The sequence below is a fragment of the Herpailurus yagouaroundi genome, unplaced genomic scaffold, assembly GCF_014898765.1.
Source record: "Herpailurus yagouaroundi ecotype Mexico unplaced genomic scaffold, PumYag 140, whole genome shotgun sequence".
Taxonomy (NCBI): Eukaryota; Metazoa; Chordata; class Mammalia; order Carnivora; family Felidae; genus Herpailurus; species Herpailurus yagouaroundi.
In genome coordinates this window covers 76,316,896-76,336,732 of record NW_024412395.1, presented here as the reverse complement: position 1 = coordinate 76,336,732, position 19,837 = coordinate 76,316,896, and the positions used below count along the sequence as shown (strand labels likewise).

The following is a 19,837-nucleotide window of genomic DNA, read 5'->3' as shown; positions in this document are numbered from 1 at the left end:
TATTAAAAGTAGATTCACATGTTTCCACCCCAGATAGACTAAGTCAGAATCTCCAAGGAAGGGATCTTGGAATATTGTTTTAACAAGCATCTCAGATAACTCTTATGGCCAGACACATCTGGGGAACTGCTGTCATCTTATTGCTGACATGAACTACTGTAAAGTATTTCCGAAAGGTGTGTGTGTGTGTGTGTGTGTGTGTGTGTGTGTGTGTGTGTGTGAGAGAGAGAGAGAGAGAGAGAGAGAGAGAGAGAGAGAATATGTAATTGCCAAAGTTTTTAAAGTTTAAAAATAATGGTCAGATATTCTACAGTAGCGTTGTTAAGCATTTCTTGTTTAAAAACATTTATTTATTTTGAGAGAGAGAAAGGGAGAAGCAGAGAGAGAGAGAGAGAGAGAGAGAGAGAGAATCTCAAGCAGGCTTCATGCTGTCATCGCAGGATCCAATGAGAGGCTCGATCTCACGAACTGTGAGATCATCACTGAGCCTAAATCAAGAGTCACATGCTTAACCAACTGAGCTACCCAGGTGCCCCAAGCATTTATTAGTAAGAACATCTGTTATTCGTGTAGGGTAGTATGGTTACAGAGGGTTTTCCATGTATTATCTCATTTGTTCCTAATAGCAATCCTATGAGGGCTTGGACAGCAAAGATCATGCTCACCCCCAGGTTACACACGGGATGTGGGCTCAGCACATGGCTGGCAAGTGGTGGAGCTGGCTTTGAACAGGATTCTTTTTCACGTGGGGTGAGCCCAACATCAACCCCAGAGCACACCACTTTTCTTCTTTTACCCACTCTCTGGTCACCAGATTGATGGCAGCATTTCTGAGATATCAGGTTCTTTGCATGTGCACACCTTTGCACACCCTGATCCCTGTGCCTGGAATGTCTTTCCTTCCCGGTTTGCAAACTCATGCTCGTTCATTATAGTGCCTTCCGTGAAGCTTTTCTAGATACACTCTTCTCTTCATCCTACCTGCCCTCCAAGCAGAGCAAGTTTCTCTTTCAGTTCTGTTTCCATCACTCTTTATAAATCCCTTTTCTCTGTGTCAGGTCTTGTTTAATGTGGGTGAGTTCAATAATAAGTGCTCGGTAATATCCCCCTTCATGATCCCCACCCCACCATTATACCACTTACTTTGAACAGGTAGTAGGGATATAATCACATCTGAAACACTCAGTGCCTTTAGTGTTGGCTAAGCTCTGGGAAGCGTTTGAGAATGATTTCAAAGGCTTTCCAAACATTGAAAAGAAGTGTTCACGAGGCCAGAAACATGGCCATTAACATCCTCTAGAAATGGAATTGTCTGAGGGTAACCAGGGTACATTGTCTAATGAGAGGTCGGGAACTATAGGGGACTGTATGCTCAAAACTGCAGATTTGGTAATTTCCTTGCTGGGAAATTTAAGTGTGTTTCAAGGACGTCTTCAATTATGGGTGATTTTCATGTCATACTCATAGCCCCAGGTTGGATGTGACTATCTGTTACGGCTTTCAAATTGCATTATAGTTATTTCTCTATGCAGCTACCTCCCCCACCAGACTTCTAGTGTGGGTGAGTCTGAGCCATATTCATCTTTGTCTGCCAATTGATTATTGTTGAATAAACTTTTGGGGAACGCCTCTTATAGCCATCTGCATCTGAATGCAGTTAAATGTGTTTAAGTATAGTTCTAATTCAAATTCTCCTGTGTTTACAGCCACCCCTGGTCCAAGCAATCTTCAGCGGTGATCCAGAGGAGATACGGATGCTCATCCACAAAACCGAAGATGTGAATGCTCTGGTAGGAGATGCTATGGTTTTGCCTGCTCAGGCCCTCTTAACCTTTCTGTACTATGGACCTCTGTGGTATCTGGTGAGAGCTCTGGGCTGCTGCTCAGAATTCTCTTTTTAAGTCCACAAAATAAAATATATATGGTTAGAATGGAAGTCAGTCATATGCAAATACAGTTATCAAAATATTCAATATCAAATCTGTGATAGAATAATATATGTGCTTCTCTGTCAGTACATTTAAATAGCAAGATACAATGGAAGATCTAATAATGAGCATAACTGAAGAATAGTGAGGAGCGTGATCAATATTTTGTGTTGTCTGTGACCGCTCTAATGTGGTAGGAACATACCTGTGGTTTCTGCTGGTGACCAAGTCACAGTTACTGTTGACACTACTGAGAATTGCTTCCTACATTCACAATGGAAGGAAATGTGAAATTTCCATCGGAAGTTAGTAAAAATAAAGACATATTTTTACATCCAGAACCCATGCTCTGCCACAGGGATTGACAAACTATGGTTCATCACCTATTTTTGTACAGGCTACCAGCTAAGAATGGTTTTCATTTTTTAAATGGCTGGGGGAAGAAATGAAAAGAAGAACAATTATTTGTGACACACGAAGATTATATGATATTCAGATTTCCATGTCTATAAATCAGGTTCTCTTGGGGCACAGCCATGACGGCTTTCACACTGTAGCAGCAGAGTTGGGTAGTAATTGATGACAGAGACTGTACGTGGCCCAGAAGGTCAAAGATATTTACTATCTGGCTGTTCAGAGGGGAAGTATGCTGACCTCTGCACTAGAGGGTCCATGAACCTGGGACCAGTGGGTAAATCGGGTACCCTGAAATCATATGTAATACATGTGTGTGCTTATGGACGTGTATTTTTTTCTGTGAAAGAGTAAAGACATTTCATAGTATTTGTAAAGGGGTCTGTGGCCCCCAGAAGATTCAGAATGGTTGGATCTGGAAGTTCCTGAAATAAACAAAGCTTCAATGAAGAAAAGTGAAAAGAGTTAGTCAATGATTTACCCTTGTAATAGTTTCCTAGACCTAGATTGAACAAGCAATTACATGCAGTCCATGCCACTAATTCTCTTAATGTAAGTCAATTACCTCAGTGCTGTAGTCCATCAGGGAGAGGGGCTCTCTTTGAAGTCTCTAGCGTTAGGTGGAAATGACAGAAAGAGTCAAACACATCTGCAGAAGAAGAGCTTTGCTACAGGGAAATGAATTATGTCTGAGGTCGAATCTCTGTCCGGTCGGCTGAAGGCTTCATTTGGGAAAGTCATTTGGTACAGCCCTTGTTCTGTGGCAGTGCAGACTGGTGTGGCTTTCTGAAAAAGCTTCTGGCAGCTTCTCCCCAGCTGGCACTGAAAACAACAGGGCAATGTTTTATGACATTTTGCAAGGTAAGCACCGATGAGGCCAGGGCCAAACTACTTGAGAAGGCAGTCAGGCATTTGTCCAGAGCCTATGGGGCGTGACCCATCCTTCTGAGAGGAGCCGAGGCCAGCAAGCTGACTGTCCAGTGTTCTGACGTCACCGGAATTTGCCTAGCTTATTTTGTGGCTCTGGCCCAAGCCCAGGCAAGCCCAAGGCAAGGTTAGTTACTATCTTTTCCTGATGATTATGAGCAAACCAAGCCTCTGTTCATATCAAGAAAGGTTGCACTGCCCTCTGAATGGCCTTTATTTCTCCTTTGGAAAGTGGCAAACACTTGCTGGCTGTTAAAGGTTAAGAAGGCTTAACTTCAGTTGTAACCTAATTGTGTTACTGAATTAGATAGGTTAACTGCTGTAACACATAGACTTCTAAATATATAATTGCTCAGATATGAGAGAAGTTTAGTTCTCTTATGAACAGATCAGAGAGGTGGCTCTTTTCCACAGAGGGTCCTAGGTATCAACACATAGCTTCCAAGGTCACCCAAGGGATTCATCTTCAGTCCAGCCAGTCAGAAGGGAAAAAAGAGCATGGAGGCAAAGCACAGGACGATTCTTATGGGTGATCTTGGAAGTGGCATAATCACTTGAGCACACAGCCCATTGACCAGAACTCAGTCCCATGCCACACTGAACCACAAGGGAGGTTGGGAAATTAGTATAGCTGTGTCCCAAAAGGTTGGAGAACATGAATAGTTAGCAATCTTGGCCACATCAATTTTTGGTACTACAGAATTTTAGGGAACTCAAGGGATAACACTTACTTGTCTTTGCAGTGCCTTACTCATTCAACAGTAACTGACTGAGTTCGGACCCAGTGCTGAGTGCTAGGGATATAGCAGTGAGATTGCTCTCTCCCTCATGGGCTTGTGACATGGCAGAGAAGCCAACAAATGTGGAATCTTATTGACATATATTTTGAAAGGGAAAATGCAGGACACTGTTAGGGGTCTGGGTTAATCATGAGGGACTGATGAAGTGATGTGGCAAATTGACACCGAAGGGATGCTGTTGCAGAGGTTGTGTGTGTGGGCTTTTGGATGCCCTGCATCAGGGAAGGGTGGGGTAGAGGGAGGAAGAGCAATAAATTAATGAATGCCTGACCTCCTTCCAGTGATGGTGTGGCTCCTTGGGTCCTGGTCCCTTTCCTCCATTGTCACTTCTGTAGACCCTCTCTTCATATCCCCCTTTCCCTTCCCTCGGGTGAGTGTAAAGAACCTCACTTGATTCCCTGCTCTCTTATCAGGTACGTTGGAGACAGTGAGTTGTTCTCTTAATGCCATGCTTTTCTTTGGCCAACACTGCTTGGGGATCAGTCGTGTTGACTGTTTTGCTAGGGGTGGATTAGGCAGTTTAGGGAGAGTGATTGTTAATGAAGGGCATATGGAGATGGAAGACAAATAAGGATTAGGGATCTAAGTCTGCAGCTTTACTTCAGGAGGGAAGAGAGGCCACTAACCAGTACATTTAAATGGCAAGGAAGGGAAATAAATAACAGAGGAGCCTCCTGTTAGTGGGAAGACAGTATTTGTCTTCTTCTCTTCCCACCCTTTGCTTTTCTCTCTTTACCGTATTTATTCACTTAAATTTTCTTTTTTGTCCTAGGTTCTGATTTTTTTTTTTTTGCCTTCTTTTTTCTTTCCCACCTTCCTGTGTCTTTTGATTGGTCACCTGTTCTTTGGTATGAATATCCCTTGATTAGGGGCTCCTGATATGGGAAGCAGTCTCATTCAGCTTTGCCTCTCTGTGTTTTTCCTATCTTGATTTCCCACTGGCAGTATTCATGGACCCCATGTGTGAACTGAACAAAGTTATTCAACTCATTGGTATTTATTTTCTCATTTCTCCACTGTTCCCATCCCATCTGCCTTTCCAGACCTATTGCTTCTTCCATTGAGTTGTCCTAATTCTCGTTTCCTTTTTGCTGCCTTTTCTGCCACCTCCCAACCCAGTCAAAGAAACCTACCTCTTCTCTCACCTCCCATAGCTCCTTGTCCCTCACTGATCACTTTACTTGAGCTATTTAGTTTTGAGAGACTATGAGCTTGATGACATGGTTGCTATGTCATTCATTCTCTTTTCCTCAATTTCCTACTTCAGTCCTTGGAGCACATGTTGAATGAATGACTAAACCTTGCTTTATTAGTTATGTTAAGCCAATTTGTGGTGGCCTGTTTTTCCTATCTGCCAATGAGGGGGTACATTGTCAAATAGTGTCTGGCTTGGTTAGTGTCCCTCAGGTCTCAGTTGTAAGATTAAAAGTTTTCTTTGTAAGATTGCAAATCTGTAGGTGGATTTGAGGAGCCACTGAAGGACCAGGAAGTCCTTTTTGTGGATTCTCTGGCTGGTGGCATGCCAGGGTCAGGAAATGTGGGAAGGCAAGTTGTACACTCTGAGAAATTCATTTAAATTGACCCACATGTAGTTGACAACTAGAAAGATTTTAGAAGGCTTTATCAGACTAACAAATTGAGCTAGAATTCAAAGTAGAGCATCTGAATTCAAAATGAATGCATAGAGCCTGAAAACCAAATTTGAACACAATACAGTCATTTTTACGATTATGCTATGACAACGTGACACCAACAGACCGTTCCACTGTGCCATGCTAGAATGGGTACAGAGATAATTAGTGCCTGTCATTGGTGAGTGGTAAAGACCAGGAGGGAACCATGCCATGCGAGGAGGGGCTGAAGAAGCTGGTGATGTTTTAGACCTGGGAAGAACAGGAGAATTTGAGGCCTCAAATAGTTCAAATGCTGTCAAGTTAAAATGGAACTAGACTTACCATTATGTCGGTGGTTGTAAGCTACCGAATGGATATACAGCTCGAAATAGAAGAAATAACTTAATGGACAGAGCTGTCTAAAGAAATAATGAGCTGACTTAATAATAAGTAGTAAGCTCCCTGAAAGACCACTAGACTGGTGGTTCTAAGTGGTTCTAAAGGAGACTAATTGTAGCACATGGCCCCAGTCTCCTCTCATGTGCCCTGAGCTGACCTTGCTAATGGTTTGTGGCATTTCTTTTTCTTTGAGTCTTAAAGACCAAAATTTCTTCTCAGGACAGCACTATTAAGTTGGAGTTAGCCTTTAAAATGAAACCTCCTTCCCATGCCTGGACTAGGTGATGTTTAAAGTCTCTTACAACTGTGAAGGACTACAATTCCAAGATTTTTAAGTCCCGCATGATAGCAAACCCATGGTGTTTATTTCTTTTTTAAAGTATCAGTAACAGTTATGAATACACACATGTGCACTCATGCACACACAGCCATGATCATACCAAACAAAATCAACAATAATTCCTTATCTTCTAATACCCAGTGCATTTTCAACTTTATTTTGTTCCAGTAGTTTCAAAAATGTTTTTTTTATAGTTGGGTTGTTCCCAAGTTGATTATTTTAATCCATCTATTTTCTACAACAAAATGGTTTTGTCAAGCTATTAATGTTTATTATTTTCTCTAATAGGATTTAGCCCAAGAATATTGGCTTGTTTTGCTTGTCCTCTCCAATTCCAACATAGGAAGGGATGATATGTGAATATAATAGAATAAATCGCGAGGTGAACGTTAAGCTTACGTTGGTAGGGGACTTACAGTGAAAAAAGGGGAGACAACCATTAAAGCTTTTGTTTTTAACTATAAGCGTTAACTTGGGTGAGGTGGCCTGCTAGTCTCAAGATCCAAGTGAGAAAAAAGAACTGTACCAACAACGTATGATGAATTTTCTAAAAAGAAATAAGACGAATTACCAATAGTAAGCTTGTAATATGCACTCAGTGTCCATTTGTGTAGGGGTGTTGCACTATTTCTTTATTTTTTATTAGAGAGTACACAAGTGAGTGCAAGCTGGGGCGGGGGTGCAGAGGGAGAGAGAGAGAGAATCTTAAGCCGGGCTCCATCCCACGACCCTGGGATCATGACACAGTCAGACGCTCAACCCACTGAGACACCCAGGCTCCCCGCAATGTTTCTTTCTGTTAAAATGATCGCTGTAAGTCTAGTTAACATCCATCACCTCACATAGTTACAAAGTTTTTTTTCTTGTCGTAAGAATTTTTAAGATCTGTTGTCTTAGCAACTTTCAAATATGCAATACAGTATTATTAACTATAGTTACATCCCCATGACTTATTTGTTTTATAACTGGAAGTTTGCACTATTTCTTTTAAAAATAGAACATATGTTTTGAATCCACCCAGAAGGGTGCAATATGGCTCTACCTAAAGAGCCTTGAGTCAGGGGTACCTGGGTGGCTCAGTTGGTTAAGTATCCGACTTCGGCTCAGGTCGTGATTTCACGGTCTGTAAGTTTGAGCCCCGTGTCACGCTCTGTGCTGACAGCTCAGAGCCTGCAGCCTGCTTCTGATTCTGTGTCTCCCTCTCTCTCTCTGCTACTCTCCCAGTCATGCTCTGTCTCTGTCTCTCAAAAAATAAACATTAAAAAAAGTGTAAAGAGCCTTGAGTGATAAATGTAATACCTTAAGTTTTTCTCAGCTTGATTCTATCATGTCAGATTCCCTAGAACATTAGGAATACAGACTATATAGCCCAGCCTTTTAAGCTTCTAGATTTTTGTGTGTTTTCCGTCACTTACATATATGTTGCTTGACTTTTTTCTTTTTTCTTTTTTTTAATGAAGAATTGATATGGGGATAAAAACCTGAGATGTTTTGTTGGCTTAGAGATCTGAGCACTTTCTAAATTAGACCTAAATCAGAAACTGCTGGGAACAAGGAGGCTGGGATGGCAAACTCCAGTCTCATAACTAATAGAAGCACGCTGACCCACTCAGCTCTGAGTGTTGGTATGCAGGAACGCGGGCCCAGTGTGGCCCAGACTTCCTACGTTTTTAAGAGAAAATACAGGAAATCTCTAAATTGTTAAATATTGGTTCCAAAAAGCGATCCAACATTGTTGAGGCCAAAGAAAACATGTCTGTGGGCCAAATCTGGCCTGCAGGCCACCGTTTTACTCACCGTGGATGAGATCAGCAAATATTCAGCAGTAAAGTTTTCTCTGGCCACCTGTATCTGGAAATCTAAAGTGTGAAGCCAGTGGCTCAGTGTTCTGGAGAGAGCGGTGGCCTGTGTTCTTCAAATGTTGACAGCACTTCTGGCTCGTTAGCCTGTAGGGAGGCTGGTGGTCCCTTCATAGCCCTGGGAGGGGTGCTTTTTGTGCTGAAGGTAGGTGCCTGTCTCTCAGCATGTGCCTGGCAATACTGTCCCATCTCCTGCTCCTTGTTGGACCAGTGCCCAGGATGTGGGGCTGTGGTTTGGAAGCCATGACCTGTGTCTTGTAGAGAATGATTCATAACCTTCAGACGACACTGGGAAGGCTGCAGTGATGTGGCTTCTTGGCCATTTAAAATGTGTGAAGGCAGGTCTGATTAGCGTCATTCCTAATGATCCTCTAGGGGATGCCCAGCAGCTCGTGGCCCCATTTCTCCAGCACTGACCTTGGAGGTAGAAGAGCCGTCCGCTGTGAATGGGAAATCTTACAAGGGTATATATACTGTGCACCCTCCAAATAATAGAGATCATTGTTTGGAACTATGGAAACACTCCAAATGTAATGGCATTAGTATTACTTTGCAATTGCTAGGCATTTTTATAGCACAAGGGAAAATCTTTCAATTAAAAGATGTATATTGTAAATAGCATGAGAATATGGACATCTCTAGATAAAAGGTTATGGCTCTTTTTTTCACATTAGATATTATGTTTGAGGGGAGGATGCAAATATGAATAAATGAGCTATATTTTTCTTATATTGATAAAACTCAATTGTTTGAACTGAATGTATAAATTCAGTTATACATATATATGTATATATACATATATAAATACAGTTGAATTTGGGGACAGGACTTCGGGTGGGGAAAGTTGTCAAGATCATTCTAAACTTTAGTATTTAGAGGAATAAACATGTGAGAAGACTCTTAAAAAAGAATATCAGGGGTGCTTGGGCAGCCCAGTCGATTGAGCATCTGTCTGACTTTTGATATTGGCTCAGGTAGTGATCTTGGAGTCAGTTGTGGGATTGAACCCTGCATCAGGCTCTGTGCTGAGCCTGGAGCCTGCTTGGGATTCTCTCTCTCCCTCGCCCTCCCCCCCCCCCCTCTCTCTCTCTGTTTCTCTCTTCCAAAATAAATAAAACTTAAAATCAACAAAGGGGGAGTTTCATAAAATCTATTAAAACAAATGACAAAAAAAATAAAACAATGTGTTATTGGCACAGGAATAGGCAACCAAATTAGTGGAACAAGGAATCCAGAATTAGACCCAGGTGTATATGGACATTTGGTATAAAATAAAGAACGTGTTTGAAACCACTGGGATGAGATGGGTTAATCAGTAAAGAATGTTGAGACAACTGGCTAGTAAAAAGCTGAACTCTTCCCTAATTTTCTTTTTTCTCCCCCCCCCCCCCAAGTTCCTATACGAAGATAAATCTAGAGGTAGAAAATAAAAAGATAAAGTAGTGAAATATAAGAAGGGGGAAATATTTTTTTCAGTCTTGGTGTGGGAAAGAACTTCTTAAGCATAATAACAAAGATAAAAACCAAGATGGAAAATGTGGATACTTTTGAATATATAAAAACTATGCACTTCTGTATATTAAATCATTACCAAAAGCAAGATTAAAAGATAAATCAAAGATATGTATGCTATATGTGAAAAAGCATTGAGATTCCTAATACATAAAAAACTCTTGTAGATTATTTAGAAAAAGATAAACCTCCAAATAGAGAAATGGGCAGAGGACATACAGAGGGCACTCACCAAAGAAAAAATGCATATAACCAAAACATACGAAAGGGTGCCCAGGCTCAACTTCACCTGAAATCGAAGAGTTCATATAAAGCAGCCACGCTTTGCCAGTTGGATCAGCAGAGGTGAAAGTAAGGTCTCAGGGATGGTGTAGTTGAAGGGACACTCTGATGCCTTTTTGGGGAAAGTTTAATTTGTGCTCACCTTTGAAGGGTTTGGCAGTCTGTATCAACATTCAATTGTGTACACCCATTGACACAGCAACACAACTCCTGGGAAAATCCCCTAAAGGAAATCACCAGACAGCAATTTGTATAAATGTATCTGTTTCTGGGTGGTTTATAATAACAAGAAACTGGGAATTACCAGTACTTTATTTCTTAACTATATTACAATACATATATATGTGGTAATATCATACTATCATATGTGGCTTATTTATTTATTTTGAGAGAGAGAGAGAGAGAGAGAGAGAATGAGAGAGAGAGAGAATCCCAAGCAGGCTGCACACTGATGTGGGGCTTTGAACTGTGAGATCATGATCTGAGCTAAAATCAAGAGTTGGATGCTCACCTGACTGAGCCACCCAGGTGCCCCATCATACTAGCTTTAAAAAGGATAGCTTATGTCAGTTTTTATTTATATCATATATTTATTGATAGATAAGTTCTTCAAGATATGTTTATGAATGAAACAATCAGTTGTTAAAGTATATCATGTATATATACAAATAGAAGAAGAGGTCTAAGAGAATATTCTTCAAAAGTTTAATTATAGTTGAAATTGGTTAGTGGAATTTTGCTTTTTTGTTTGTTCCTTTATATATTATTAGCATTTTTTGCACTCACCATGTATTATGTTGGTAAGAGGTAAAAACAAATACATTTATATAACACACACACACAAGCCAACAAACTAGCTTCCAGAGTTGTTCATATTTAGTATAAGGATATGACTTTAAATTTTTTTTTTTATTTTTGAGGGAGGGAGGGAGAGAGAGACAGAGAGACAGAGAGAGGGGGAGAGAGAGAATCCCAAGCAGGCTCCACAGTGGGGAGCCTGACACAGGGCTCGATCTCACGAATCAAACTGTGAGATCATGACTTGAGCTGAAATCAAGAGTTGGATGCTTAACCAACTAAGCCACCCTGGCACCCCAGGATATGACTTTTATTATTTATTTGTTTATTTTTTAAAATTGTTTTTAATGTTCTATATTGATTTTTGAGAGAGAGAGAGAGAGAGAGAGAGAGAGAGAGAGAGAGAGAGAGAGACAAACAGTGCGAGCTGGGGAGGAGCAGAGAGAGAGGGAGACACAGAATACGAGCTGTCAGCCCAGAGCTGGATGCAGGGGGAACTCACGAACCTTGAGATCATGACCTGAGCCGAAGTCAGATGCTTAACTGACTGAGCCACCCAGGCACCCCATGACTTTTAAAATACACTTGTTGTGTTTGTCTGTTTGAATAAGTGTAGAGCATACTTCAGTGACATGGTGCTTATTACCTACAATGACAGGCAGGGAGGTATTCCCATTTTGTATTACGTCAGTAGGGTCTTTTCTACAGTATTAGCAGGAGCCTGAGGAATGGTGGTGGGAGCTGGTGTCACCTCACTAGAGTTCTTTTTTTCTACCATCATGTTTCCCCTTTTACAGGAATTTCAGAGAGGACTCCCTTTTTTGATATTGAAGACTGAAAATGTATAAGATTCTAGATGGCAATATCATAAAATTGCATTTCTTTTTATTTAGCTATATGAACATTTCATGTCATAAATTATGGAAAGATAATTTTAAAAATTTAAATATAATTGACATGTAACATTGTATAGTTTAAAGTGTACAACATAATGATTCAATATTTGTATACATTGCAAAATGATTGCCACAATAAGTCTGGTAAAGATCTGTTACCATACCTAGTAACAAAATATTTTTCCCCCTAAGGAGAACTTTTAAGATCTACTCTCTTAGCAACTTTCAAGTATGCAATACAGTATGATTAGTTACAGTCACCATGCTGTATATCTCCATGATTTATTTATTTTATAACTGGAAGTTTGTATCCTATGACCCCCTTCACATATTTTGCCTACCCCCCCGCCCCATCTTCTACCTCGCAACCACCAATGTGTTCTCTTTATCTATGAGCTTGGTTTTGTTTTGTTTTTGATTCCACACATAAGTGAGATCAAACAGTATTTGTCTTTCTCTGACTTATTTCACTTAGCATAATGCTTTTAAGGGCCACCCATGTTGTTGCAAATGGCAGGTTTTCATTTTTTATGGATGAATTTCCCATTGTGTGTGTGACACACACACACACACACGCACACACACACACCACATTTTCTATATTCACTCATACATTAGTGGACACTTAGGTTGTTCCCATATCTTGGCTATTGTAAGTAATACTGCAGTGAACATGGGGTGCATATATCTCTTTGAGTTCAAGTTTTTGGATTGGTTTTTTTTTTTTTTTTTGGATAAATACCAGAAGTAAAATCGCTGAATCATATGGTAGTTCTATTTTTGTTTTTTGTTGTTTTGAGGAACCTACGAATTGTTTTCCATAGTGGCTGCACCAGTTTACATTCTCACCAGCAATCACAAGGGTTTCCTTTCTTGGCATCCTCGACAACTCTTGTTATTTCTTATCTTTTCAATAATAGCCATTCTGACAGGTGTGAGGTGATATCTCAATGTGGTTTTGATTTGCATTTCCCTGATTAGTGATTTTGAACATCTTTTCAAGTGCCTGTTGGCCATATGTAGTCTTTTGGAAAAATACCTCTTTTTTGAATTAGATTCTTTGTTTGTCTGGTTTTTGATGATAATTTGTTGTGTAGAAGCTCTTTACTTTGATGTAGACCCACTTGTTTATTTTTGCTTTTGTTGCCTTTGCCTTTGGTGTCAGGTTCAAAACATCATTGCCAAGGACCAACGTCAAGGAGCTTACCACTTCTTATTTTTCCTTCTAGGATCTGTGTGACTCAGGTCTAACATTTAAGTGTTTTGAGTTAATTTTTGTGTATGATGCAAGTAGTGGTCTAGTTTCATTCTTTTACATGTGCCTGTCCAGGTTTCCCCATACATTTATTTTTTTTTACTTTTTTTTCAACGTTTTTTATTTATTTTTGGGACAGAGAGAGACAGAGCATGAACAGGGGAGGGGCAGAGAGAGAGGGAGACACAGAATCGGAAACAGGCTCCAGGCTCCGAGCCATCAGCCCAGAGCCCGACGCAGGGCTCGAACTCACGGACCGCGAGATCGCGACCTGGCTGAAGTCAGACGCTTAACCGACTGCGCCACCCAGGCGCCCCTCCCCACACATTTATTGAAGAGACTGTCCTTTCCCCATTGTATGTGCTTGGCTTCTTTGTTGTAAATTAATTGACCATATACATGTAGGTTTATTTCTGGGCTTTCTGTTCTGTTCCATTGATCTTTCTGCCTGTTTTATACCAATATTGTCCTGTTTTAAATACTATAGCTCTGTAGTTTGAAATCAGGGAGTGTGAAACTTCCAGCTTTGGTCTTCTTTCTCAAGATTGCTTCGGCTATTCAGGTTTTGATCGTTAGTTTCAATTAGGATAAATTTAGTACAAGTTTCCAGACACTTCATGGTTTCCTTCATTTTGCAATTTCTTTTACATTGAGAATATACTTGTAATCAGAAAAAAAAATTTTAAATCTTTGTGGAAAAGAGATAACTCATATTTTAAAAATGAATTAGGCAGATATGATCACATTCAGATTATTCTTAAAAGAAATGCTTAAATTAAAAGGATATAAGGTATATTTTAGTTTGATTAGTTGTGCTGGCCCTGAGTTTTACCAAGGATATATTTCTTTCTGTTTCAAATGTTAAATAACTGTATCATTATGGCAGCCAGAGGACTTTCCAATTGTAGTTTTATAGACATATTATTATTGCCACTGACTTTAAAAGAAAAGAAAGGAATACAAAGGGCTAAGTGGATATGTTATTCAATTAGGGTAGAAGCCTGGGGGAGGGGTGGGATTTTTCTCCAGGAGGTTGCATAGCTGGTTATAGTCACATCACTTGCCAACTTTCTGCTTAAAAGGCCATTCCTGGCAGTTAGTACAGGACAGTTATGGGTACTTGCTGTGTACTTTCTAAAGTCATCCTGAAGTAACACAGGCTACCTTCTCCTTCTCCTCTAGTCCCTTCCTGAGCTCCTCCCTGGCTTTCCCTACCCACACATGCACACATTCACTTTCTGGTATAGCCCCTTCACAACAAACCTGGTATATCCATGCTTGATATATTTTATTGGTTGGCTACATAATCTATATCAGTCCCACCAAAATGCAACTATGATGGAGGGAGAAGAGTACTGGGCTAACCTCAGAGGCAGAAGCCTCTTGATATACTCTGGCCTCACTTCCCTGTCTATAAAATGGCCACTAAGGACTAGCATGATACTTTATGGTGTGGGACCCAGTCTTTGTTTCCTTTTGCACTGCTGTTCTGAGCAGGTGGCTTCAGTCTCATAGCCCAGAATGAGCCCTTGAGTTCCAATCATTATATATCCAAATTCCAGCTAAGAGAAAGGAGGAAGGTGGAAAAAGGGTGTACCCGTTCTCTTCAAGGATACTTCCACTAAGGATTGCTCACATATTGTACAGAACCCCATCAGGTGGCTGTGTACTCAGTTAAAAGGCAGCTTATTATTTATTATGTTTATTACATTTATGATGAAAGAAAGATGTGGGGGCAAACCGGCAGTCTTTGCCACAGTTCATGAAAGACTTTTGTGACCTAGGAAATGCTTCTAGTATGAAAAGTATTTATGTAATATTGCCAGGAGCAACCTGATGTACATTCATCCATTCACCAAGTGTTTATTAAGTACTTACTGGGGGTGTGGCACTAGAACTTGTGCCCATATACTTCCTCATATATTTCTTAGTCAATTTATGTTATCTCCAAGAAAAAGGGTTGAGGGATTCACATAGCTGTGATTCTCCTCTACTTTGCTGTGCATGTGGGCATAGAACATCACTAAGATACTAATCCCTTTCTTTGGAAGGAGGGAAGGGGAAGGGTGACATTGGAGCATGTAAAAAATGACAGCTCTCTAGCCCATCAGTACAGACTGTGCATGTTTTTCCCTCCCGCTCACAGAGGTCCCGTCTTTTGTCATCAGTTCCTCATGTTGATTAACGTCTTGCATCCTCACTTACTTGGCTATGTGCCCTTTTCCCTATTTAAAGCACATGCGCAGGATTGACTTTTCATCTTCTTCCCTCTTCCTTTGAAATAGGGAACACTGTGTTTGAATAGACATGCAATTTACTTAGGAAGCAAAGATAGATTAGATAGATAGATAGATAGATGGATAGATAGGAAAATAGATCGATCGATCAATCAGTGGGTAGGTGGGTGGGTGGTTGGATGGATGGATGGATGGATGGATGGATGGATGGATGGATAAGTATACATAAGCAAGCAAGCATAACCTAATCATCAGGCAGCATTGTCAATTGCTGGCTGTTTCTCACCGGGGGCCTGAATACTTGCAGGACCCTTTAGGAAATAGGATCTACAGTCACAGGCTTAAGATACTCCATTTGGAAGGAATTCAGAGATGTCTAATGTCCTTCATCCTAATCTTTCAGGAATTGATGGTAGTGCGCTTTCTTTTTTTTAAAATCTCGTTTTATTATGAAAACGTTCAAACAGAAAACAACCACAAGCTCATGACTGAGATGGAAAAAAATGTTAACACTTTGCCATATTTAAGAAAAAACACAAAATGAAATTTTATAGATATCAAGGTTTTCTCCCATATAAATACGTGGTTCTTGGGTCATTCATGTCTTTGCATAAATACTACCGTATCTGGGACACTGTCCCCAATCTTCCATGTAAAACCTCCCCTCTAACCTTTTCTTGCTAGCAGTTTTCACCACCTGACATATATAGTGTATTTATTTGCTTGTCTTCTGTCCATCTCCTTCCACTAGCATGTCAGCTCTGTGAGAGCTGGATGTGGCTTTGTTCCTGATGAATCCCTTTGTCCTTCAGTGGGGCTGGCACCAGCTAGGAACCGGTGAACAGAGCTGAAGCCTCTTTTAGGCTTCCTCCCGCATCACCTCCCTCCCTGCTTCTCTTCTCAGGGGGAACCACTGTCCTGAAGTTTTATATATCTTCCCCATCCTTGTCTTTATGCAATCCAATTTTATTTATACCTTTGTATCTCTCTCTGTGTGAGCATTGTGTACACATACTCTAGAACAATAGATGGTGGTGTGTATCTTTAGAAATATGACAGTGGGGGGCAAAAAATATTAGAGGGGTGCTTGGGTGGTTCAGCCATTTAAGCATCTGACTCTTGATTTCTGCTCAGGTCTTGATTTCCCGGTTGTGAGATGGAGCCCCACGTCAGGCTCTGAGCTGAGTGTGGAGCCTGCTTAAGAGTCTCTCTCTCTTCCTCTCCCTCTGCCTCTCCCTTCTCCCCATGCACATGTGCACTCACACTCTCTCTAAAAAAAATTACATATGCAAACTATATATATATTCTCTGTAACTTACTTCTTCAAACATTATGTGCTTGAGATTTATCTATGTGAATACAGAAACATTTACTTCATATATTTCATATTCCTACAGTATTCCTTCTAAAATTTTATCCCAGTGGATCTATTTTTGGCCATAGCTTTTTAATATCAGCTATATGTTACCTTTCTTTTGTGAGGGACTCTCTGAGTTTAACCTGTGGTAACGATTGTACCAATTCTAGAAATGGGTTAGAAAACAGTTAATGGGGTTTCACATTTGTGAAACTGTTGGTGGCTCAGTCGGTTGAGCATCCAACTCTTGATTTCAGCTCAGGTCATGATCCCAGGCTTGTGGGATCAAGCCCCTTGTTGGGCTCCATGCTGAGTGTAAAGCCTACTTAAGATTCTCTCTCTTTTGGGGCACCTGTGTGGCTCAGTGGGTTGAGCGTCTGACTCTTGACCTCAACTCAGATGATGATCTCAGGGTTCTTGGGTTCAAGCCTGGCGTTGGGCTCTGGGCTGGCAGCACAGGGCCTGTTTGGGATTCTGTCTCTCCCTCTCTCTGCGCCTCCCCTGCTCATGCTCACTGTCTCTCAAAATAAATAAGTAAACTTAAAAAAAAATTCTATTCCTGCCCCTCCCCTGCTCATTCTCTCTCTCTCTCTCCAAAAAAAAAAAAAAAGTTAATGCGGTAAATTTTGTTATGTGTATTTTACCACAATTAAAATATTTAAAAACTTACCAAATTGTATACTTGGAAAAAAATAAGTTAGAAGGGGAACCACGTAAGTTTGTTCAATAACAATTATACTCTTTGAAAAAATAAAATCATTATAAATGGTATTTTTATTTATTTATTTATTTATTTAAAAAAAATTTTTTTTAACGTTTTATTTATTTTTGAGACAGAGACAGAGCATGAACGGGGAAGGGCCAGAGAGAGAGGGAGACACAGAATCGGAAGCAGGCTCCAGGCTCTGAGCCATCAGCCCAGAGCCCGACACGGGGCCCTAACTCGTGGACGGCGAGATCGTGACCTGAGCTGAAGTCGGCCGCTTAACCGACTGAGCCACCCAGGTGCCCCTAAATGGTATTTTTAGACAGCGATTTTTACGCAGCACCACTGAACACATTTATTTATGAAATTCTCTTTTTCAAGGAATTGTGATTTTGTTCTTGGTACTACAAGAATAGATTTCCCTCAAAGAAGACATATAGATAGCCAACAGGTACATGAAAAAGTGCTCAACATCACTAATCATCAGGAAAATGCAAATCAAAACCACAATGAGATACTAACTACCTCGCACCTGTCAGAATGGTTAAAATTTTTACACAAGGAGGGGCACCTGGGTGGCGCAGTCGGTTAAGCGTCCGACTTCAGCCAGGTCACGATCTCGCGGTCCGGGAGTTCGAGCCCCGCGTCAGGCTCTGGGCTGATGGCTCAGAGCCTGGAGCCTGTTTCCGATTCTGTGTCTCCCTCTCTCTCTGCCCCTCCCCCGTTCATGCTCTGTCTCTCTCTGTCCCAAAAATAAATAAACGTTGAAAAAAAAATTAAAAAAAAATTTTTTTACACAAGGAACAACAAATGTTAGTGAGGATGTGGAGAAAAGGAACCCTCATGCACTATTGGTGGGAAAGCAAACTGGTGCAGCCACTCTGGAAACAGTATGGAGACTCCTCAAAAAGTTAAATATAGAACTACCCTACGATCCATCAATTCCACTTTTGGGCATATTTCTAAAAGAAATGAAATCATTATCTTGAAGAAATATCTGCATTCAGGGGCGCCTGGGTGGCTCAGTTGGTTAAGTGTCCGACTTCAGCTCAGGTCACCATCTCATGGCTCGTGAATTTGAGCTCCGTATTGGGCTCTGCGCTGACAGCTCAGAGCCTGGAGCCTGCTTATGATTCTGTGTCTCCCTCTCTCTGTCCCTCCTCTGCCTTCTGCTCTCTGTCTCTCTCTCAAGAATAAACATTAAAAAATTAAAAAAAAAAGAAATATCTTCATTCCTGTGTTCATAGCATATGCATTATTAACAGTAGCCAAGGTGTGGAAACAAACTAGGTATCTGTGGATGGATGAATGGATAAAGAAAACGTCACACACACACACACACACACACACACACACACACACACACACTGGAGTATTGTTCAGCTAAATATTATTCAGTTAAAAAAGAGGAAAGCCCTGTTATTTGCAACAACATGGATGAGCCTGCAGGATATTATTCTAAATGAAAAAAAAATAGACGAACTCTGCATGGTATCACTTGTGTTTGGAATCTAAAAATGAATGAATGAATGAATGAATGAAGGTTAAGTATGCGAGGTGAGAGATGTGTTAAGTCCATGCGGGGAATCTTTTTATAATGTATGTATCTATCAAATCATCATGTTATACACTCTAAATATCTTAACAATTTGTCAATTATACCTCAATAAAGCTGGAGGAGAAAAGAAAATAGAATTCTTCCAGAGGTAAATCACATATTTCAATATATAGTTCCCCCATATTAGTAAAGCTTTAATGGCTTTTCCTTCAAGAAGGGAAAAACTAGGGACAAATATGTTGAGGTGCTTTATAGTAATATTTAGAATTCTTGGTTTTTGATAAGATTGTAAATGTCAGAGAAGTCTGTTTTTGCTATAATATGACAATTTGACTTCAGACATAGGTACAGAATAACTCCAGTGCCTGGGTTTTCTTTAGTACACATTTAAATATCCTTCTTCTGAGCTTCCTATTGAAAGAGTACTTGTTAGAGAACAAGGTTTTATTTTAAAAGCATTTTGTAAATTTTGTAGGTATAATTGAAAAGTTAAGGAAGATTTTACCATCTTTAATTTTGAATAATGACTCAGTAGTCCTTGGGTCAATGTGAAATTGTTCTAGAAAGATCACATGATTGACCCTGTTTTGCATTTTGCTCATAAAAATCCATGGGGGCTATGAATGGATATCTTGTTTCTAGAGATGTAGTCAAACTTCAGTTAGCTATTTAGCAATTTCAAAATGGGTCTTGTTATGTATTTCCTAAATTTGATTGGTAATTTCCTTGGGCCCTATTAAACTTGAATATTTAAAGAAAATATTTAACACACAAGTGACAGTTAAAGAACTATTTGAGTGTGGTGTTTTCACTTCTATTCAATCAGCAGACATCGAGCATCACCTACCACATTCCTGGCATTGTGCCCGGGGCTGGGAATTTAAGATGAACAGGGCAGGGTTCTTGTCCTCCTGGGTTATATAATCAGGTGGTTGAGACAGATATTTAATCAAGTT

General features: G+C 40.3%; 1 protein-coding gene across 12 annotated transcripts in view; it reads left to right on the top strand.

Moving 5' to 3' along the window:
* The window catches only part of ANKRD44 (ankyrin repeat domain 44), a 330,752-nt gene that overhangs the window by 118,374 nt on the left and 192,541 nt on the right, over window positions 1-19,837 (top strand). For all 12 annotated transcript variants that reach the window (XM_040475746.1, XM_040475744.1, XM_040475747.1 and 9 more), the window contains exon 2: window positions 1,707-1,790. In XM_040475746.1, the coding sequence (XP_040331680.1) occupies window positions 1,707-1,790 (84 nt within the window). The remainder of the gene's footprint in view (window positions 1-1,706; window positions 1,791-19,837) is intronic.